This window comes from Salvia splendens, chromosome 12, assembly GCF_004379255.2.
Source record: "Salvia splendens isolate huo1 chromosome 12, SspV2, whole genome shotgun sequence".
Taxonomy (NCBI): domain Eukaryota; kingdom Viridiplantae; phylum Streptophyta; class Magnoliopsida; order Lamiales; family Lamiaceae; genus Salvia; species Salvia splendens.
In genome coordinates this window covers 1,746,621-1,771,019 of record NC_056043.1, presented here as the reverse complement: position 1 = coordinate 1,771,019, position 24,399 = coordinate 1,746,621, and the positions used below count along the sequence as shown (strand labels likewise).

Below are 24,399 nucleotides of genomic sequence, written 5' to 3'. Positions count from 1 at the left end.
TAAGAACGAAACGAATACAATTTCTCCTAAATTTTTGTTGTGAGAAATTTTCTATATTGAAAATATATACAATTGTTAGGGTGATTATAACTAAAGCAATCTTGCAAAAGAAAATGGAAAAACGATTCTTTGTCGTACCTTTTTGACAAGGTAATCTATACGGATCCTCATTATTGATAACGACAATTCCTCAGCCTCTTTTAATTATTCTTTATTTTTCTCATATCGAATTTTTTACATCACACGTATCTAAATGAAACAAGAAGTACATTAGCATAACCCCTTTTTATTTATTTTTATGTCGATTCTTGCAAAAAAGAAGCAAATTTCCATTTTTGTTTGCCTCTTCAAGCTAGAGATGTTAAAGTATTTAAAGGGCTAAATGGGAGAATTGACCTCTCAAGATATTACAAAGACAAATTCTTCTTCATCAATCTTTATTCCCAACTCCACTTAATTTCAGTCTAAAAATTTTCTTTATTGCGTAGCTAAGCAGTGACGAAGTCAGACATTTCATGTGGGGAGAATGATGAGAGTAGGTAGAAAATCATCCGAATTAAATTACAAATTAGTTTGATCCCTATGTATTGACTAAATGAATAATCAGGACCAGTATTTAAGAGGAATAGTATTTACTTTCATAATAATCATAAATTATATTATACAAAGATTAATAATAGTATGAATTAAATTTTGGCATAATTAGAGTGAAGATTACAAATTGGAGGACATGAGTCTCCACTGATACATATGTCATGGTATTACTAATCAAAAGTAGACTATTTCTTTTTATTAAGTTTTCCTTTTCGGTAATGGTATGACAAATGACAACATTACTAATTATAAATTAATTATTGAAATTGACTGCATATGAAAAATTCTAACGTATCTAATTTTTTAATTGCCAACTACTTTAGCATGAAACATCATGTGATTCCCTCCCCATATACATAGATCCTGCATTTGCCTCTATAACTGTAAATATAAATATAAATAAAGGGAGCATTAGGGTGCCACCATAGTTAGAGTGACAACATACCACCAACAACGTACCACCAACCTCGTGCTGCCATGTGACACGCTATCTAATAATATTAGGGGCGTATCCAGCAATATCATAGTAAGCGTTTTAGATGGATTTCTACAGATTGCATGATAGTACTACGTGTATTGTTGTGTGTAGTGCCGAGTATTGTTGTATTTGCTATACAACAAAATAACGGTATAAAAAAGCAATCTGTCTATATATATACCGCAACTAAAACATTCTATGCTTATAAAGCAATACTCAACAATCTACACAGCAATCCACCTATTACTATCATGCAATCAGTAAACGCATACTAAATGAATATTGCTGGATATGCCTCTAATATTGCTGGATAACGTGCCACGTGACAGCACGAGATTGGTGGTACGTTGTCACTTTAAAAAGGATTGTCATCTTAACATAATCCGATAAATAAACACTCATAAATAAAATCGATGAATTATGGATAGTGGTTAAGATTCGATAAGAATTCTTTATAAAATGACAGAAAATTATTTGAGGAGTAAAGTTATTTTATTAATTAAAGTGATCCAGCGAATTCTATTTTTGTGATGAATGATCTAGAAGAATCCGAAAGTCACGAAAATAAATAGCTGCAATAAATATTTGCTTAGTCACACATCATGCGATACTCTCTTTTAAAGTGAAGTACGTGGCATGGAAAAAGTAGCTATTTAACCACATTTTTATCGCTTTCTTAAATATATTTGTGTAAGATGAATACGATAGATAATTACATTTTTAGCAATCATTAATATTTAATAATCGAGACCCCACATGTAATTTGTTGAGTTTCATTTGTCACTAACTAGCAATCTAGCATGCTATATAATGATAAAGGATATTTTTTTGTCAAGAAAAAGACACAAATTATAATACATTAAACTTTTTTTATATATTTTTTTAAGTAGCGATTAAAACAAATATATTACTCCATATCGATCTAACCTAATCACCTATTTATTGCTAGTGGTGTCAACTTTTATCTTATTTGACAAACATTTTAATCATCGCATATTCCTATGTGAGATCAAAAATCAATCCTCAAACTTATCCACAATTTTACACATGATCAAAAATTACAATTCATCATTTTTCATACTGCAAAAATTTACGCTGGAATTCAAAACATATTTCATAAATTTCTAAATAAAGTTCTTTTAAAATCATAATAGTACTACTATAAATAAGACTCAGTTTAACTAATTTATAATAATTATATTTTTTATCGTAAATTCTTGATATCAATTTATATAAAATGGAATTAAAAAAAAAGAGAGAGATGAATTAGTTATATATAGGTCAAAATTATTCCTCAAATTTAACTAATTAAATAAAATAATGTTAAAAAAATTATATTTAAAACAAAAAAGTACAAAAATACCCGATAACTCTGTACTTTAGTAATTTTATGTTATAATTATAGTTTAAAAATATACATAAATAAATAAAACTAATCTACTCCTTCATCTGCGGAAAATCCAAAGGCATATTCCTAATTGGACACTTCTTCTCAATTTCCCACTGTAGATTCAGTATCAGAATATACTTGCGAATATAAAACCACCAATATACTGTTTAAACAATAATTTCTCATGAAATTGAATGCAATATTTATGTAAATTAACCATCAATTAATAAAAAAATTGTCAAATATAAGCTGAAAAGAACGAATTTTTTTACTGAACTGAGCTATCAAGAAAATTTTGCCTATAAAACCAGAAGATCTCTGCACCTTCAAACCATCCTTTCTCTCCCTCTCTCAAAAATCCCGTGCCCCTTTTTGCAGCTTCAGCCTTGAATTGAAGTTAAGAAACAAGAAAAAGTGAATCTTTTCTGGTGAGAGGCTTGAATTGAAGGGAAGAAACAAGAAAAAGTGAATCTTTTTTGGTGGGAGGCTATAAAAAGAGGGAGAAAGATGAGTAGGAAGATAGAGAAAATGGCTTCAATTGATGCACAGCTGAGGCTGCTGGCGCCAGGGAAGGTTTCAGAGGATGATAAGCTGGTGGAGTATGATGCTCTGTTGTTGGACCGGTTTCTTGATATTCTCCAAGACTTGCATGGAGAGGAAATCAGAGAAACGGTATAAAGATTTGATTTTTCTTACAATTTTTTGGATTTTGGGTGTTGGGTTTTGCTGGTTTTGGTCTGTTCTTGATTGTGAAGATGGGTTGGATGTGTTAGTTATAGAGAAGTTTAGTAGTGGAAATCAGATTTTAAATTGCTTTAGCTTCTTAGAATTTGTGTGATCACCAATTTTATGCGAATATCTCTTCTTAGATGAAGTAGTTTTTTGGTGGTTTTGTGTTCTTGATTGTGAAGTTGGGTTAGATATGTTATTAGCTGATTCCAATTCTCACTAATTGAGTGACATTTCATGTTTTCTTGGAGTTCTATACTGTGTTGATGCATATTTTTCTTCCAAATTGTGGTGAATTATGGAGAAGTTTGTTGTTACTGGAAATCAGTTTGAATTGCTGTTTAACTTCTGAGAATTTGACATTGTTTATGTGTTGACTTTGATAACTTGTTGAATATATAGAGGAAATTACAGAAACGGTATAAAGATTTGATTTTTCATACAATTTTTTGGATTTTGGATTTTGGGTTTTGCTGGTTTTGTCTATTCTTGATTGTGGAGTTGGGTTGATATGTTGTTATCTGATGGTAATTTTCACTAATTGAGAGACATGTCTTGTTTTCTTGGAGTTTTATGCTGTGTTGATGCATATTTCTGAGAATTTTCGTTTGTTTATGTTTTGGATTTGAGAAATTGTTGAATATTCATGTTTTCACAGATGATCTAAAGGATTAGTCCATGTAGAATTGCTCGTTGGATAGTGTAGTTTTTCGCTTCGATACAAGGTGATTGATACGGTGAAAATACATTTTTGGCAAAGGTTGAAAAATGATGAACTTTTTTAATTTGGAGAGGCCTTCTTAGATAATCCAGTTGCTTGTTGCTACATTGCTGATGTTCTTGTTTTTGATCTGTTCGAGTTATGTGAGCTTACCGCCTTCTCAATTAGCCCTCGTGATGTAGCGATTATTAGTCCAAGTAGACGATATGGAATGTGGGAAAGTTCGTGTGATGTTTGCTGAAACATGTATTATTTTGTATTGATATGTTCAACCAGGTTCAAGACTGTTACGAGATCTCTGCTGAGTATGAAGGCAATCGCGACCCTCAGAAACTGGAGGAGCTCGGGCGAGTCCTCACGAGTTTAGATGCAGGGGACTCCATTGTCGTTGCAAAGTCATTCTCCCACATGCTCAACTTAGCCAACCTTGCTGAGGAGGTCCAGATCGCTTACAGACGCAGGATTAAACTGAAGAAGAACGACTTCTCGGATGAGGCCTCTGCCACGACCGAATCCAACATCGAGGAGACGCTGAAGAGGCTGGTGGGACAGTTGAACAAGACGCCCGAAGAAGTCTTTGAGGCTTTGAAGAATCAAACCGTGGACTTGGTGCTAACCGCTCATCCGACTCAGTCTGTTCGGAGATCTTTGCTTCAGAAACACGCAAGGTTTGTCGTACATCTTGCTAGAATATAGATGGAGTGGAATTGCATCTGTTGTTAATGTTCGATTTTTCACAGGATTCGTAACTGCTTGACTCAGCTAAACGCAAAGGATATCACTCCGGATGATAAGCAGGAGCTCGATGAGGCATTGCAGAGAGAGGTAAGTTAATCCGATTCCTTGACATCCGAGTCTTAAACCTTTTTAACATGTTCGTTTGTTCAGATACAAGCTGCGTTTCGTACTGATGAGATCAGAAGAAACCCCCCGACTCCTCAAGACGAGATGAGGGCTGGAATGAGTTACTTCCACGAGACCATATGGAAGGGAGTGCCAAAGTTTCTGCGACGCGTTGACACTGCTCTGAAGAATATTGGAATCAACGAGCGTGTTCCTTACAACGCCCCTCTCATTCAATTCTCTTCCTGGATGGGTGGAGATCGCGATGGTATTGTCACTTTCTTGTTATAGCTAATCGCCTAGGTTCTGCTCTATCGAATTTTTTAAAAACGTTATGTGTCGAAGCTTAGATCATGCGCGCGATGTGATTGTAGGCAATCCTCGGGTGACTCCCGAAGTTACAAGAGATGTATGTTTATTGGCAAGGATGATGGCTGCTAATTTATACTTCTCACAGATAGAAGATCTCATGTTTGAGGTGAGAAATTGGCCTTAAAAAATTTTCGACTTAAAATCTCCGAATTTCTAAATGGCGCTCTCGTCCGCAGCTTTCAATGTGGCGCTGCAGCGATGAACTTCGTGTGCGTGCAGAAGAACTTCATGGTTCTTCCAAGAGGGAAGCTAAACATTACATCGGTATGTGTCTCGTTTGCTCAATAAAAACTCAAAAGTCTTGTGTTCTCATTCATATTGCAATGTGCATTCTTTCCACCAGAGTTTTGGAAGCAAGTTCCCTCGAATGAGCCTTACCGTGTTATTCTCGGGGACGTGAGGGACAAGCTCTATCACACGCGCGAACGTGCTCGCCAGTTACTTGCGAGTGGAGTCTCCGATATCCCCGTCGAGCTAACATTCACCAATACCGAAGAGGTTTGCTCATCTAGAACACCTTCATTTTATTGTTCTTGAAAATAAATTTGTAATAATGTTTCTAGTTATATTAATTTTGTGTTTTTTATCAATAATTTCACTAAAACTAAATCATATGTTTGATCTTCAGTTTCTGGAGCCTCTAGAGTTGTGCTACCGATCACTTTGTGCTTGCGGGGATCGTCCGATTGCTGACGGGAGCCTTCTCGATTTCCTAAGACAAGTTTCGACGTTTGGGCTCTCTCTCGTGAGGCTTGACATCAGGCAGGAGTCGGACAGGCACACCGATGTTCTCGATGCTATCACGAGGCACCTCGAAATCGGATCCTACAAGGAGTGGCCCGAGGAGCACCGCCAGGAGTGGCTTCTATCCGAACTTAGTGGCAAGCGTCCGTTGTTCGGCCCGGACCTTCCGAAAACAGAGGAGATTGCCGCCGTCCTCGACACGTTCCAAGTCATTGCCGAGCTCCCCTCCGACAACTTTGGCGCCTACATCATCTCGATGGCGACTTCCCCATCTGACGTGCTGGCCGTGGAGCTTTTGCAACGCGAGTGCCACGTCAAGACCCCTCTGAGAGTGGTTCCCCTGTTCGAGAAATTGGCCGATCTCGAGGCCGCTCCCGCGGCCGTTGCTCGTCTCTTCTCCATTGATTGGTACCGCGAGAGGATCAACGGGAAGCAAGAGGTCTTGTCTATCCTCAAGACTCTTCACTTTTTTGTAAAGCTGTCTAAGTGCACATTTGCGTGCTCTACGGTGGAGTATTTGGGTCACCTAATTTCGGAGGGAAAATTGAAGGCAGACCCGGCTAAGATTGAAGCAATGGTGGTGTGGCCGGTTCCGACGGCGGTAAAACAGTTGCGTGGCTTTCTGGGGCTCACCGGGTACTACCGTCGGTTTATCGAAACTGTGCTTCCATCGCTGTCCTGTTGACGGAGTTATTAAAGAAGGACAGTTTGGTGTGGACTGTAGCGGCGACAGATAATTTCTTAGCCTTGAAGCAGGCGCCTTCTGCCCCGGTCCTTCACCTTCTAGATTTTGATCACACTTTTTATTTGGAGACAGGCGCTTCGAATTTCGGAATCGGGGCAGTTTTACTCCAGGAAGGACACTCCCTGGCGTTCTTTAGTAAAAAATTGGGGTCGAAATGACAGATCTCGTCAACGTACCATAAAATTGGAGTTGTATGCCATTGTCGAGGCGGTGCAGAAATGGCGTCAATATTTACTGGGCAGGGAGTTCGTCATTTGCAGTGACCAGAAGAGCCTTAAGGAGTTGTTACAACAATAGTTCAGACTCCAGATCAGCAATTATATGCTCGGAAGTTGATGGGCTACAAATTTCGCATTGAGTACAAGACTGGAGCTTCCAACAAGGTGGCAGATGCCTTGTCCAGACGAGATGTGGAGGTGCCGGACGGAGCCTGTTTCCGTGGCTGACGGCGGGTCAACGGTGGCGGTGGAGGTGCCAGACTATCCGGCGGTCCCGGAGGAGGAGGTAGGGTAGGCGCTGATGGCTGCCCTGCAGCACGCGAATGCGGATCCGGTTATTTTTTAGTGGACTGTTTGCTATACTTTAACCGTCGAATTTATGTGAGCAGGGATTCCGAGGCTAAATCGGCGCTCCTACATGCGCATCATTTGTCGCCTGTAGCGGGCCACCCGGGAGTGGATAGAACATTTAGGAGGTTGGCGGCCTCGTTCTATTGGAAAGGGATGCGTAAGGATGTTAGAAAATTTGTTGAATCATGTTATGAGTGCCAGACAATCAAGTATTCCACTCAGAAACCGACGGGGCTGTTACAACCGCTTCCTATTCCTTCGTAGGTGTGGGAGGATGTATCGATGGACTTCATCACTGGCCTCCCACCATCTCGAGGTCACATGTGTGTCATGGTCGTCGTGGATCGCCTATCGAAGTATGCTCATTTCGCCTTGTAGCCAGTTCGCTACAATGCTTTGAAGATTGCGAACTTGTTCATTGAGACGGTAGTGAAACAGCATGGTTTACCCAAGACGTTGGTGTCAGACATGGATCCGGTTTTCTTGAATGATGTATGTGAGGAGATGCTTCGTTTAAGTGGTACTAAACCTCATTTTTCAACAGCTTATCATCTCCAAACGGACGGACAAACAGAGGTCAGGAATCGAGGCTTAGGGCAATACTTGCGAGCCTTTACTGCAGATAGACCGACCAGATGGTCGAATTTTTTGCCATGGGCGGAGCTGGCCTTGAACTGTTTCCATCATGAGGGGTTAGAGACTTCGCCATTCGAGGCTCTGTACGGACGAGAGCCCCCGCCCTTGATCGTCGTGCCCCCTTCGGCTTCGACGCCTCCAGATGTGGCATCTTTGATACGGCAGTAAGGGGAAACAATTGTGTTACTTCACCGGAACTTGGAGAAAGCGCAGCAGCGGATGCGAAAGTCGATGAATAAGCATCATTGCGACGTGGAGTTCAGTGTAGGGGACAAGGTGTTACTCAAGCTGCAGCAATACAGGCAACATTCGGTGGCGAAACCTCTGTCGTCGAAATTATCGCGACGCTTTTATGGGCTTTTCGAGGTGTTGGAGAGAATTGGCCAGGTGGCTCATCGTTTGCAGTTGCCGGACGGTAGTCGTGTCCATAATGTGTTCCATGTGGATCTATTGAAGCCGTTTGTGGAGAACGTTAGTTGGGTTCAAACGGAGCTTCAGGCATTGTTCGCACGGGAGAAGCCGGAAGCGCGGCTGGTGCGGATCTTGGACCGCCGAACGGTTTGGCGTAATGGAGCGACTTTGGAGGAGGTGCAGCTGGGTTGGTGTGATGATTCAGGGGAGAATTCGACGTGGAGTTGTTACGGGACCTCCGTCGGCCAAGCTGAAAGAGCGCGAGCTGCCGCTGGAAGAGGAATTCGAAAGATGCAGCCCCAGCTGGTGGATACATGGTTCCTCCTACTTCCACGGGAGTTGCTACAAATCAAATTTCATTTCACATATGGGTTCTCAAGCTCCACAAGCACAATCAAACACTCTTGTGGCTCCGGTGTCTGTTACTCAAGCTTCAATAGGTTCTTCTGTTGTAGCACCAAAACCATACAAGTTCGAGACCAAGTCCACTGTTCGAGAAATTGGCCGATCTCGAGGCCGCTCCCCCGGCCGTTGCTCGTCTCTTCTCCATTGATTGGTACCGCGAGAGGATCATGATTGGATACTCGGATTCGGGGAAGGACGCTGGCCGGCTTTCCGCGGCGTGGCAACTTTATAAGGCTCAGGAGGAGCTCATCAAGGTGGCGAAGGAATTCGGAGTGAAGCTCACGATGTTCCACGGCCGAGGAGGGACTGTCGGACGAGGAGGTGGGCCGACTCACCTTGCCATATTGTCTCAGCCGCCCGACACCATCCACGGCTCGCTCCGTGTCACGGTTCAGGGAGAAGTCATCGAGCAGTCGTTCGGAGAGGAGCACTTATGCTTCAGAACGCTCCAGAGATTCACTGCTGCTACGCTCGAGCACGGAATGAACCCCCCGGTTGCTCCAAAGCCCGAATGGCGCGCGCTCATGGACGAGATGGCCGTGATTGCCACAAAAGAATACCGCTCTTTCGTCTTCCAAGAGCCTCGATTTGTTGAATACTTTCGCCTCGTAAGTATGTTGTGGATAGTCGCTTTCTCTTATCCGTGACTTGCATTTAATCTTCGTGTCTTGTTGCTTCCGTTGTTAGGCGACACCAGAGCTGGAGTACGGCCGGATGAACATTGGGAGCCGTCCGTCTAAGAGAAAACCGAGCGGTGGCATAGAGTCACTCAGGGCGATCCCGTGGATATTCGCGTGGACTCAGACGCGGTTCCATCTCCCAGTCTGGCTCGGTTTTGGGGCCGCGATGAAAGAGGCGATCCACAAAGACATCAAGAATCTGCAGATGCTCCGAGACATGTACAACGGGTGGCCGTTCTTCAGAGTCACGATCGACTTGATCGAGATGGTCTTCGCCAAGGGCGACCCCAAGATCGGCGCTCTCTGCGACAAGCTCCTCGTCTCCGAGGATCTGTGGCCGTTCGGAGAGCAGCTGCGCGCGAACTACCAAGCGACTCAGGACATGATCCTTCAGGTGAGATCATGTGAGACGTACATTCAGTTCTCGAGTATGATTGCAACATTCTCGATTCTTACTTTCTGCGAACGAGAACGACGTTTGGAGAGACGAGCAATTACTGACTCGTGGTCGGGTTTCAGGTTGCTGGACACAAGGAGATTCTGGAGGGAGACCCGTACCTGAGGCAGAGGCTGAGGCTCCGAGACCCGTACATCACGGTCCTCAACGTGTGCCAGATATACACGTTGAGGCGCATCCGCGACCCCACCTACAGCGTGAAGGTGGGGCCGCATCTTTCGAAGGAGATCATGGAGATGGACGCGAGCAAACCGGCCGATGAGCTGGTGAAGCTCAACCCCACGAGCGAGTACGCCCCGGGACTGGAGGACACGCTCATCCTCACCATGAAGGGTATCGCGGCCGGGCTGCAAAACACCGGCTAGTCGAGTGGCTGTGGCCACTTTTGGGAAGACTTGAGAGCTTTATTTGGAGGAACTATTTATGCATCCTCCTGTGAAAGAAATCTTGAAGAAAATAAATAAGTGTAGTGTTAATAGTAGTTGGTGTTTTTATGTCATCAACTTGTGTAATTTCAGAAATATTTACTTCTATGTTGAAGCTTTAGATAAAAATTAAAACAAATTAAATAAAGATTCTAGTATTAATGATATGAAATAAGAATTCGTTATGTTGTACTGAAATTCGATAATACCGTAAAAGTAAAGTACAATATATCTAATTTCAATACAACATACCAACATTTTAGTGCAATAACGGTATTGAAAATTGGCATATTATATAAAAAAAAATTGGTATTTTAAAAAATAAAAAAGATGGCATTATAGTATATAGGCATAACTACCATTTTAGTACTCCTACATTATACGGTTTTATAATTTGTACAAATCTTTCTAATTTCTAAGTCTATATCTAAGTGAAATATAAGATGAAGCATTACTTCTGCAACAAATATTACAATATCATCTCATTTACAATAATGTAGGGAACTAAAGATTATTTCCCAATTCCCATACTCAAGAATTCTCATCACTATCTACATATAGGTAGGTTGAATCAAGCTTCGGATTTTCCGGCAGCGACGTTCACCGCCTCCTCTATCGCCTGCATAAAAGTGGCGATCTTGTACGTGAAAAACCCGACCAGCATCGGGATCAAATCAAGGGGCATGAAACCATACTCGGGCACTAAAATCCTGTGGACGAAACAATATGAGATACGCTAAAAGTTGGGAGAAGCAACGAAGCCGGGGAGTAAAAAGGCCTTACCCGTTCCATCGATTGAATACCATCACCAAGACTACGGGAACCAACAGCCTCGGCTGCGCCATTGCTCCCCTGCAACGATAATGTTCAAATGAAGATCAAGTAGCAGCAAATGCACGAGCAACGACAATGGCACATACGCATTATAAGGCCAAAACCATCTAAGAACTTTTAATGCTCAAGAGAAAAGACAGAAAACATACTGGATAACCCCTCTTGCTCCATCGGCCATGGAATCAATACTATTACCGAGCATTCGCATGTACACCAAAGCACCGAGCCAGCCATCACCATAGCTGAAATAGTTCGTAATGCAATAATCATAAAATAGATGCAAGAGAATAAAACATTTGTTAATGAGACGCGGGTATAAGCAATAGGATATTAAAGAAAACTTTAAGAAACGCCTACACGACAGCGTTTTAGATACCTTGCTGCAATTTCTGGAGAATATGTGAAATAAGCTGAAATCAAGCCAACGCCACCGATTCCCACCGTGAGCACTTGCAATTTGTTTTTCAACTGAAGAAAAAAGATTCGCAAAATATAAAATTCAAAGTGCTGGAAATGAAGAATACAGAAGAACATCGTTTATTTTATAGTTAAGCACCTTATAATATTGTTCCTTCGACTGAGCAGCCAAAACCACGGGATCCCCTCTTGCGCGCCTTGATTCCCGCAACATGACATCCTGTATAAAAAGAAAAGGAATATGTGTCTTATATCTATCGAAAGCACATACTTTTACGCATATAAGAACTTACACTGCCTCCGCTTGCAGCCTTGGCAGCTCTGTCCACTTGTCTAGCTCACGACGTGTTGGAGCTGGTCTCCATTTCCTACCGGCAGTCCTGACAGTCTGAATATCATTTCAATGAGACGGGTAAGAGAGCAAAAAATACGAGACTACAAGATACAAAAGCCAAGAAAAGTCGGAATAATACTTGCTCCTCGACTTGCTCTTCCACTACGGATGCAGAAGGAGCTGCTAGTTCTTTGCTCAAGTCAACTTCCATACTGCATAGTTAGATCACAGAATTGTTATACGATAAAAGCAGAAACATTCTTCGCCCGAAAAAAAAAAGATTTGTAGAAAACGGTATCGGCATACTTGTCCAAGCTCATGACTCTATTCAAGCTAAGAAATCCAGAAGGCTCCTCCTATTAAGAAAGAGACCCAAACGACATCAAGACATACACCGAACAAGAATAACACAAAGCATTGATTTAAACGTATATACCAAAACCAGCACTATGAACATTACAATCAAAATGTGGGTTAAAAAGGGATAAAACAAAAGAGAGATCCTTCATTAAATTGAGAACCACCAAACGAAAAATAACAAACATGATGAGTTCACTGCTATATGAAGATGCAATCTTGCGCCTCTCTCTCTCTCTCTCACACACACACACATTAGGAATCCCCTACTATCTAAATATCGCCTGCCTCTCTCTCCCTCTTTCTCAAACCTCAAGAACCGGTACGGATCACAAAAACTGCAGATAATTAATCGAACATCAAACCAACAGAAAAGAATAAGAATACAACGCTAATGAATCCACAGAAGGCTCCTATTGACAAAGAGATCCAAACTGCATCAATACATAACCTGTTAAACTTAAACACTAAAACTAGCACACTGTTAACATTACAAGAGTTGAAAAGGAAAAACGGCACAAAAAAGAGAGTTCTTTCATTCAATCGAGCCATCAAACAAACAATAACATATCCGATGAGTTCAGTACAATCTAAAGATACAATCTTGTGCAACTCTATTTCTCTCACACACACATACACACATTAGGATTCCCCTACAATCTAAATATACAAACTTATGCCTCTCTCTCAACCCAAGAATCCATAAGGATCACTCAATTTGCAGATAATGAATCCAATATAAAACGAACAGTACATACACAATTAGTTCACTACTATCTAAAGATTCAATCTTGTGCCCCTCTTTCTCTCTCTCTCTCACACACACACACACACATTAGGAATGGCCTACTATCTAAAAACACAAACTTGTGCTTTTTTCTCTCTCAACCCCAAGAATATCTAGGGATCACTCAAATTGCCGATAATTAATCCAACATCAATGATCAAACAAACAAGATGAGTTCACTACAATCTAAAGATTCAAGCTTGTGCCTCTCTTCACTACTATCTAAAGATTCAATCTTGTGCCTCTCTTCACTACTATCTAAAGATTCAATCTTGTGCCTCTCTCACACGCAAAACACACACACACACATTAGGAATGGCCTACTATCTAAATATACAAACTCCTCACTCTCTCAATCCCAAAAACTATTAGGGATAATCACTTAAATTGCCGATAATCAATCCAACATCAAACAAACAAGATGAGTTCACTACTATCCAAAGATACAATCTTGCGCCACTCTCTCTCTCTCTATCAATCCCAATAATCGCTAGAAATCACCCAAATTGCAGAGAATCAAACAAACTGAAAACAATCCAACATTAACCAGAAATCAAAAACACAGAAAAATGGCAAAATTAAACCTTTACAGATGTAAAGGTAGAGTCTTTCGATACATCCTCAGGATCCTGAATGAGCTTCTTCATGCGATCCATGAAATCCTTATTCCACAAGTAATCATCGGAGGCGAGAGGGTCCTGCTCTCCGCCCCAGTACTTTCTGAGCTTGGTGGTGGTGGGAGGGCCGCCGTACTCCCCCGGAGCCACCCCGGTGGACCACTTCTCCGGCTTCTTGTTCGGCAGAATGATCTTGGTCGGCGGCGGGGATGGCGAGTCTTGGGAGCTGGGAACGGCGGCGGAGGTCACTGAGAGGCAGCAATGAACTGCCGCCATTGATTCTCAGTTTGGGGATTGGGGAGAGAGGGAAATATCAGAGGAAGAGAGGGTTGTGGTGTTTTTGGATTGGAGACTGCTTTGTTGTTCATTTCATTTTCATTAAATATAAGTGATTTTTTTATGAATTGTGAAAATTTTCAGTATTTTTTCAGCTTTTACAGCTGTGGGAGATATTTTGTCTCTGTGAAAAGGCTATTTTCTGAAATTAGTTTATATACTCCATCCTTCCATTAAATTTTGTCACATTTTTTTCATTTCCGATCATCCCACAAAATTTGTCACATTTTACTTTTTATCATTTTTAGTAGTAAATTCCACATTCCACTAACTTATTCTCACTCACATTTTATTATAGAGTGAACTACACTAATAGTTTTTAATATTGTCGAAAAATGCACCAATGGTCCCTAAAAAATTTTATATCATTTTTGGTACGATAAGACTGAAGTAACCCTAGGCACCACTAATGTAAATATTTAAAGTTTTGGGGCATTTTGGACCTTTCTACTCTCCTTTTAATTTTTTTCATTTTTTCTTCCATCACCATTTTCTTTTATAAATTCAATTATACTTTCATTTAAATAATATTATGCTTTATAATTTCAAAATTTTAAATAAGAAACAAAATATTTTAATTATGCTTTATTTATTTTTAAAATTAAATATTATTTATTATACAACTTAATTTGAATGTATGCGAAGAAAAAATTATATTTAATAGTAACATTTTTTTATATAAATATTAAAGTGAATTATAGAAATTTTTTTGAGGGATTTATTTTTACTTAAAAATTTTACTTAAATTTTTTAAATTTGAAAAGAAAAAATATTATAGTGAATTATACTAGTAATTTTTTATTTAAAAAATGATACTTAAATATTTAAATGTTACTATGTGAAAAATAAATATTTTAATTACGTTAATTAAAATATAATATAGTGAAAATATTTTTTAAATATAATAATTAAAAGAGGGAACATCTTTTTTGGTCCACGAACTTTACCAAAGTATCATTTTAGGTCTGTGAACTTTGAAAATATCATTTAAGGTCCACCAACTATGAGTTAATATCATTTGAAGTACTTTTTACTATTTCCAAGTTTTTTTGGACAAAAATTCCCTCAATACCTTAAAGGGTGTATATTTTTAATAAATTTATCATATACTCATATTTTTTTATAAATATATTTATAATATATTTTTGACAAATTTTCTAAATATAATTTAACCTTCAATATTATCATTTAATTTTGTGACATGCAAGAAAAGATCTTTATTCAATTTTTATTATTAAAGAAAAGTTCTTTATTCAATTTTTAAAAATATTAATATAAAAAATTGAAGAAGCAATTTTACTTGCATGTCACAAAATTAAGTGATAATATTTAAGGTCAAATTATATTTAGAAAATTTGTCAAAAATATAATGTAAAGATATTTAAAAAAAATATGAGTATATGATATATTTATTAAAAATATATACACTTTAAGGTATTGAGGGTATTTTCATCAAAAAAAACTTGAAAATAGTAAAAATGTACTTCAAATGATATTAATATATAGTTGGTGGACCTCAAATGATATTTTTTCAAAGTTCATGGACCTAAAATGATATTTTGGCAAAGTTTGTGGACAAAAAAAGATGTTCCCTCTAATTAAAATTTAAGTGAATTATATCTAACGTAAATTAAAGCGACATTTTTTTACTAAAAATATTAAAGTGAACTATAGTAATTTTTTCATTATAAAGTTTAATCTATACATTATTCAAGTAATTATTTAAAAAGTTAAAGTGAATTAATTTAAAAGAAATTCTGAATTCCCCGAAAGGTTCGTTTTCTGATCAGTACTGTTGAGTGTTGATTCAAAAATAATATTCAGTTACTTCAAATCAATATCGACTTTCTTAACTATATGTTCCAGGGCATGCCATCTTGCAAAGCAGGCGTTTGATAAAGCTATCTCTGAACGAAGAATTCATACAAGGATAGCACCTTAATTCTCCAACTGCTTCGTGACAACCTCACACTGTGGACCTCTCTGACATTCCCGAGGATGCAGGTAACTAATTCATACTCATTAGAAATAGTGAAAACCAAATATTTTAGCTTTTGTTATGTTTTAATGTGCATAGACATAAAATTCTACAAAGTATGTAATCTTTTATCCTTTGTTTGCAGACGAAGCACAAAAGCTGGATGCTACGTCTAAGGTTGGACGCGAAGATGCAGTTGCTAATAAGGTGAGATCCCCTCCAAATCTCCGTTTAACTTTGTAAAAAATCCAGATGTTTACATATCGACAGTGTGCCCGAGTCCCAACTGCTCTCTTTTTACATACATTGCAGTGAAACCTCTCCACGCGCGAGCGAGGACAGATTGGTGATTTGTCGAGGGGAAGTTTGTCTGGGGCCGAAGTAGATACTTTGTTTCGTGTTTGTGTTAATGTTGCATTGTTGAGTGTTTGTGGATGATGTTGGGTTGTGGTTAATTTATGGATGTGGCGATATAGGTGGTTTAATTTTAGTGACTATGATACGATGATGATCGTATCTGTGGTGGCGATGAGGGATCGCCGGAGAACTGATAGGTTCGTTCGCGAGAGCCTCCCGTCGAGCAGCCTAGGGTTTCGTCCAACTAGGGTTTGGACGAGAAACATGCGGAAGAAAAAAAACAAAATTTAGGAAAAGTTCTGTTGTATTGAGTGATGATGTTTCAATGCACAGAATTCCTATTTATAATTCTAAGGACCCTATGGTTCGACTCGATCATTCCGGGAAAGAACCAACAAGAAAACCCGAAACGGAGCTTATAATATGCTCGACCCAAAAAGTTCTAATTTAAATATTCCAATGAAAATAATAAAACTAACAAAAGCCCAAATTACTATAACTAGCGTGAAACATAATTCTTGAACCACTCCGGCTTCTTCGATTGCCTCGAGCTCCTCCTCGATTGCCCTCTGAAGAGTCCTCTGACGCCTCCGGAGGCGTCGCAGATTGCTCTCGTGTGATATCCGTATCAACCCCTCCCCGGATAAGAAGCTCCTTGTCCACAAGGACTGATGGAAAATGGCGAGCGATCACCCCTCGCGGCTCCCATGTCGCAACCGAGCCATCCTCGTCTGACCATTTAACCAGAACCTGGTCCACCGGGCTGCCATCCTTCAAAGCCATACGGCTGTCCAGAACCTCCACCGGGCAGACCACCAAACGACCCCCCACAAACTCCCGTGGCAGAGTTGCAAAATCCTCCGACGAACTGCCTTCAACATAAGGGCGAAGTAAACTAACATGGAACACATCATGAATCTTCGAACCCGGCGGTAACTGCAGGCGATAGGCGACCTGACCAATCCGCTCGGTGATGACGAACGACCCATAGTATCGATGACTAAGTTTAGCGGACAGAGGTTTCGCCACAGAGTGTTGTCTGTATTGCTGCAACTTAAGAAGAACCTTATCACCAATATCGAACTGCACGTCCCGCCTATGCTTATTCACTGTATCGCGCATCCGTTGCTGAGCCCGCTCCAAACTCTTCCTTAAGTCCACCAACAGCGCCGAACGCTGTGAAATCAGCTCCGCCACTGCCGGTTCCTCGCGAATCCTTCCTGCTGATGGTTTTACCGCGACGAGAGCCGGGTTCACGCCCGTAAAGTGCTCGAAACGGAGAAGTGCCAATGCTCTCATTGTGGAAACAATTAAGTGCCAATTCCGCCCAAGGGAGGAACTTTGCCCACTTCGACGGTCGATCCGCGGCAAAGGAGCTTAAATACTGCACCAAGCCCCTGTTTCTGATCTCGGTTTGTCCATCGGACTGAGGGTGATACGCGGTCGAAAAGTGAAGCTTTGTACCACTGAGGCGGAGCATATCCTTCCATATAGCTCCCAAAAAAATAGGGTCACGATCCGACACTAGCGTTTTAGGAAAACTATGATGTTTGACAACCGTCTCCACAAATAAACGGGCTACTCGCAGGGCATCAAATCGGGCTGGAAGCGGGGCGAAATGAGCATATTTCGATAGGCGATCGACCACTACCATTATAGTTGTGTAACCTTTCGAAAGAGGTAACCCCACTATGAAATCCATCGATATGTCCTCCCAAACCTGCGGTTGGAATAGGTAAAGACTTTAGGACCCCGACCGGCTTCTGCGTAGAATACTTCGTCGTTTGGAAGGTAAGGCAAGATGCCACAAAGGCTTTTACATCGCGCCTCATATGCGGCCAATGGAAAAAGGCGTTTAAGCGGCGGAGCGTTCTCTCGAACCTCGGGTGACCAGCCTGCGGTGTACTATGATGTTCATATAGTAATGCCTCGCGTAGAGGAGAATCCTTGCTTACTACAATCCGACGTCCCCAATATATTAGGCCATCCACCATCGAGTACTTGGGGTCCGCAGTCCCATCCTCAATCTGTCTGCGTAAGAGGCACAATTCTGGTACCACCGCAGTCTCCTCCTTCAATAAATTCATAATATCCGGAATTGGCTGGGCGAAAGCAGTCAACAACGCCGCATTGGCGTCCACATCCTCATCCCTACGCGACAGAGCGTCAGCCACACGGTTGGCTGTCCCGGGTTTGTATTCGATCGAGAACTTATATCCCATCAATTTTCGGACATAGATGTGTTGTTCCGGAGTTTGAATGACTTGTTGTAGAAGCTCCCCGCAAGCTTTTCTGATCACTCCGGATGACAAATTCACGACACAATAAATATTGCCACGGCCTCAACGATAGCATAAAGTTCCTTGTGGTAAGTAGAGGCACTCCGGCGTCTGGGACCTAACTTCTTGCTGAAAAAAGCCAAAGGGTGGCCATCTTGCATGAGGACGGCTCCAATACCAAAATCAGACGCATCCGTCTCCAAATAAAACGTCTTGGAAAAATCCGGCAGGCGGAGAACCGGCGCCGCAGTCATTGCACGTTTCAAGTCCTCAAAACTCTTACTCGCCGTCGTGGACCAACCAAAAGAGTCCTTCTTAAGTAGATCGGTGAGGGGCGCTGCAATTACCGCATAGTGGGCAATAAAGCGGCGGTAATAACCCGTGAGGCCAAGAAATCCCCGGAGCTGCTTCACGGTTGCCGGTGTGGGCCACGCAAGCATTGCGTCAATCTTTGCGGGTCGGTCATGAGCTGGCCCTTGGTGATTAAGTGCCCCAAATAATCAATCGTCGTGCTGCAGAAGGAGCGCTTAGATAATTTCACGAAGAAACAGTGCAACTCCAAAATTGACAGGACCTGGCTGAGGTGATCTGCGTGGGATTCCAAGGTCGGACTATAAACCAAAATATCATCAAAGAAAACAATTACCGATTTCCGCAAGAGGGGCTGGAAAATGCAATTCATAGCCGATTGAAAGGTTGACGGGGTGTTCGTCAGACCGAATGGCATAACCAGAAACTCAAAGTGTCCATCATGTGTGCGGAATGTCGTCTTATATGTGTCCGCGTCGTGCATCCGAATCTGATGGTATCCCGAACGGAGATCCAATTTCGTGAAGAAACGAGCCTCGCCCAACTCATCAAACAGCTCGTCTGCCATCGGAATTGGAAAATGATCCGGAACTGTGGCTTTGTTCAATGCTCTGTAGTCGATGAATAATCGAAATGTGTCGTCCTTCTTGCGCACCAATAAGACAGGTGAGGAAAACGGGCTCTGACTGCGTTGAATAACGCCCTGCTCAAGCATCTCCTTAACCTGTCTCTCTATCTCATTCTTCTGAAAGTATGGGTATCTGTAAGGGCGCACGTTCACTGGTTTCGAGTTGGGGAGGAGGTGTATCCGATGATCAAACTGGCGGACTGGGGGAAGTCCAATGGGTGCCTGAAAGACCGCCGCATGCTTGGCAAGGATGGTACTGGTGGCGGCCGGTAGGTCTGCGGGAAACTCAATATGGGCAGTCGTCGAGCTAGCACACGGAGCCGGGTCCATCGGGATCAACTCGTATAGCTCGAAGAGTGAGGCGTGTGATACCAACGAAGCAAAACAAGTTAGTGAAACCTGTGAGGGTGGCCGATTAGCACCAGACAAAACGATAAGCTTATCATCACGGATAAACTCCATGGACTTTGTGATGAAATCGGTGGTAACCCGACCCAAGGACTCTAACCACTCCATACCCAGAATGACATCCGGGCCATGCACCGGAAGGACGTGCAATTCAATCAAGAACGGCGTATCCTGCAAGGATTCACCATTACACATGTGAGAGCATACCAAGGATTCACCATTACCAACATATACTCGAAACGGTCTCACCGCGGTCAGTGGTAGGCGTAGCTTCTCGGCGATCCGGGGATGTAGGAAATCGTGAGAGCTTCCTGTATCCACCAAAACTGACACGGGCTCGGATTCGATCACACCTGAAAGCATAAGCGACTTGGACTGACGATGGCCCCCAATAGTTAACAAATGGGATAAATCTGCATTAATTATCTCGTCCGGCGGGGGGTCCTCTGGATAATCATTCGGGTCGTCCTCATCCTCCGGCACGCCCATGTGTGCTAGGAATCTGTGTTTGCAGACATGCCCTACTGCCCATTTCTCGAGACAGAAGAAACAGATGCCTTGCTTCCGACGTTCGGCCTTATCAGCAGCCGAGAGTCGTATGATTGGTGTGGCCGAGGGCTCGTGCTGACGCGGGGCTGGCAGAGCTAGCCTAGAAACCGGGGCCGGCGATGCCTGGCTACCCGGACCAGGTGGTCGATTGTCCCGTGGCTGCCACTGGCGGCGAGAATAAGTGGGTTGAGGCTGTACCCAATCTGGTCTGCAGGACGCTAACTATGTTGCCAGAGCGAAGGCCGGGGCCAAGGAAGTCGGGCGATGAAGGAGGACCTCGTCCTGGATCGGTTGTTTCAAACCAGCGACATACAAATCAAGTAGCACGTGATCAGGGACGCCAACAACCTTAGTCTGTAATTTTTCGAAGGCCAATTGGTAATCAGAAACAGTGCCAGTCTGCTGCAGCTTCTTGAGCAGGCCAACGTGGCTCACGTAGCATTGCGGGTCAAAACGCCGACGCACATCATCCAAGAATTCAAACCAAGTCACAAATTCGTGGCTTGCGCAATAATTCCAGATCCAATCTGCCACATTTGGCTCAAAAAACATTACTACATAGTGTAAGCACTGTACCTCGGGTGTACCGACGTGATCAAAATAAAATTGCACTCCTCGAATCCAGTTATTTACCTCCGTGCCGTCAAACCTTGGTGGATCCATCTTGAACTTGGGCTGTTTATGATCCGAAGGAAAAACTCCTGAAGGAATATTGTGCTTTGGTGGGCCCCAACAAGATGATGTGCTCACAATAGGGGGTTGAGTCAACCGATTCCGGTCCAAACGGCCATGATCCGGGTTATGCTACTGCCATGGCAGCACAGAAGCATGTGGAAGTCTAGTTGCCGTCGGTAACGTACTGCTCGAGGCCCCAAGCCCAAAGTAATGAAGGGATGTCGGTGGCGTCGATCCCAGGGTCTGCGGAAACCCCTCGGAGAACGGCGGAAAGCTGTGGTTCATGGTGTGGATGGTTGATAACGGAGCCGGAGAGTAACTAAACATCGGCATGGTAATCGACGGCTGCGTCGAAAACAGCGTGGAGAAAGGCGGCGCTGGTTGTGGGCGGGTTAGGGTTGATGTGTCGCTGGCCCGAAATTCTGTCCCTCCATTCGCTTCGTCAATTCGCTGATCATCTGATACGATCATCCTCTACATATTATTAGGGAATATTCATAGGATATTATTCTATTTAGTTAATTGTGATTCACCATATCTTTCCCATATTTGTTTAGATATTTGTTTCTTGTTCATTAAGTTAGGGTAGTAGTATTCTAGTATTATAAATAGCAGAGCTTGTTATCATTCAATCAATCAATGAATTACATATTTTCCCTAAACTTGTCTTGAGCAACAAGAATATTATCGTTCCATATTTGCTGCCCAACGGAGAACGTCCGTGGAACCGCAAATCGTGGCCTTTCCTTCGAGCACGTCGAAGGTTCGATCACCTTATCTCTCCGAGAAGTTAGCCATCCGGCCTCGTTACGGAGGACGTCCGTAACAACTGGTGCTTTCATCCCGTACTCATGACGTCAACATACCATGGCCCATCTACGTCGGAACGGCCGACGAGGGAAGCAACGCCGGCGCTGCATATAGGCCCGCCGCGTCGTCCCGACCAATCGGGGAAGGCTTCGGTCGACCCAATCACATTAGGGTTTGATAAATTAAATGCACGCCTCGACAGTATGGATCGACGGGTGGACAAATTGGAGTCGCGTATGAACGCGAACGACCGGCCACCCCCACTTCTGACTCCAGCACCGCCGTACGCGCAGCGAACCCACCACAACTATCTGGCCCACAGTCGGCCGCCCTACCCGCCGGACAGGTACAGGGGCGGGAAGATCCACCGAGCAGGTACATGGGAGCCGCCTTATTGGCTACATGATTTCACGGCCAACGATGGAGACCAACATTGCCGCGCAAGACAACCATGGCGAGAACCACCGTCGCTCCTGTTCTCGGATGGACAAGATCCTCCACAAATTCCTAACAGGAGGTATCGGGGGCGCTTTCATGACCAACCCCAACCTCGAATCATTGATAACAATTGGGATCAAGGGGGCTGGCACGATCGTGGAAACAACCGTCAAAGCCAGAGTTCTGAACACTATCCGTGGCGACACCAGCAGCCTCAAAACGGCCACGCCGAGCAGCTCCATCAGCCCTCGTGTTGGGACCCACCCGACTATCGCCGCCAGGGGACCTTCCACGCAGGATATCAGCAATGGCAACCGACTTACCACCCGCCGGAAGTGCTGTACACGCAGCCTACATACCAGCCACCACGGTGCAACCGATCGTTGGATAACCGCACAGAACCGTTGCCTACTGTCGCCCCGCCACGATCTGGCTCCACGCACCGGCCTCAACAGTCCAGCAAGTTTATTGATTCAGGGAAGCAACATGGTCTTCCCAATATTTCCAGTCTCAAGGTTCGTTCGCCTTGCCCGGCCCAACCAGCTGCCGTAAGTGATTACAACGAGAAATTGCGTATTTATAGATTGGAGCAAGCCGCCCTTCTCGTCCGGTTGAATTGCGTATTTGAGGATAATATTGATGACGAAAATCTAGTTGAAGATGTTTCCAACAACCCCGCTCACAACGGGGGCGCTAATCTTGATGTTCCAAACGACGAGTCCCTGGAAAAGGTCGTGAACGTCAAAACCGACAATATGCCTCGGCAAGTGCTCGTCGGGGTATATGATGAGAAGATTGGTGATTTTATTGTTCCACCACATCAGGAATTGGAGATGACAGATGTCGTTGATTGGAGGAAATTTACATTTGACGTGGTGTTTGATGATGTCAAAAGTGGTGATCTTCTTAATCGCACACAATGGGAGTTAGAGATAAAGGAGGAGGTAGGAAACGGATCCGCATTTGCTCAACTCCAGCGACCAGGCACATTTGATCCGGGAGGAGATAAATCACCAATGCTTCTTCTTTTAACTCTCTTTGTTGCTTCGTGGTTTCCACCTTGAGGACAAGGTGAATTTCAACCGTGGGGGAGTTGATACGATCATCCTCTACATATTATTAGGGAATATTCATAGGATATTATTCTATTTAGTTAATTGTGATTCACCATATCTTTCCCATATTTGTTTAGATATTTGTTTCTTGTTCATTAAGTTAGGGTAGTAGTATTCTAGTATTATAAATAGCAGAGCTTGTTATCATTCAATCAATCAATGAATTACATATTTTCCCTAAACTTGTCTTGAGCAACAAGAATATTATCGTTCCATATTTGCTGCCCAACGGAGAACGTCCGTGGAACCGCAAATCGTGGCCTTTCCTTCGAGCACGTCGAAGGTTCGATCACCTTATCTCTCCGAGAAGTTAGCCATCCGGCCTCGTTACGGAGGACGTCCGTAACATCATCGCAGTGAGTTGCACCAACTGAGAGGACAGCGCTGCCACCGTAGGGTCTGGAGTCACCCCCGAAGAGGGCGGCTGAAGAGTAACGCCGATCGGTTCGGTCCGCCCAACACCTGAATTGTTTGCCGTCATAGTTGATGTCGTAACGGCGGAAGGTAGAGAACGAGTGAAAGCACCAGATGATACAATGATGATCGTATCTGTGGTGGCGATGAGGGATCGCCGGAGAACTGATAGGTTCGTTCGCGGAAACCTCCCGTCGAGCAGCCTAGGGTTTCGTCCAACTAGGGTTTGGACGAGAAACTTGCGGAAGAAAAAAAACAAAATTTAGGAAAAGTTTTGTTGTAGTGAGTGATGATGTTTCAATGCACAGAATTCCTATTTATAATTCTAAGGACCCTAGGTTTGGTTTGACTCGATCATTCCGGGAAAGAACCAACAAGAAAACACGAAACGGAACTTATAATATGCTCGACCCAAAAAGTTCTAATTTAAATAATATGCTCGACCCAAAAAGTTCTAATTTAAATATTCCAACGAAAATAATAAAACTAACAAAAGCCCAAATTACTATAACTAGCGTGAAACATAATTCTTGAACCACTCCGGCTTCTTCGATTGCC

At 42.7% G+C, this 24,399-nt stretch overlaps 1 protein-coding gene and 1 pseudogene across 1 annotated transcript; one reads left to right on the top strand and one right to left on the bottom strand.

The window, feature by feature from the left end:
- The first annotated feature begins 2,793 nt into the window (after positions 1 to 2,793).
- LOC121757026 (phosphoenolpyruvate carboxylase 2-like) lies at positions 2,794 to 10,366 on the top strand. Its single transcript, XM_042152490.1, has 11 exons — positions 2,794 to 3,134; positions 4,189 to 4,580; positions 4,653 to 4,737; positions 4,801 to 5,023; positions 5,130 to 5,233; positions 5,304 to 5,391; positions 5,471 to 5,625; positions 5,756 to 6,315; positions 8,801 to 9,245; positions 9,325 to 9,711; positions 9,837 to 10,366. Exons 1-11 carry the CDS (start codon positions 2,970 to 2,972, stop codon positions 10,137 to 10,139), a joined length of 2,907 nt encoding a protein of 968 aa, XP_042008424.1. The 5' UTR covers positions 2,794 to 2,969; the 3' UTR covers positions 10,140 to 10,366.
- A 145-nt stretch (positions 10,367 to 10,511) lies between these two features.
- Positions 10,512 to 13,890, bottom strand: LOC121759341 (annotated as a pseudogene).
- Positions 13,891 to 24,399: the final 10,509 nt, after the last annotated feature.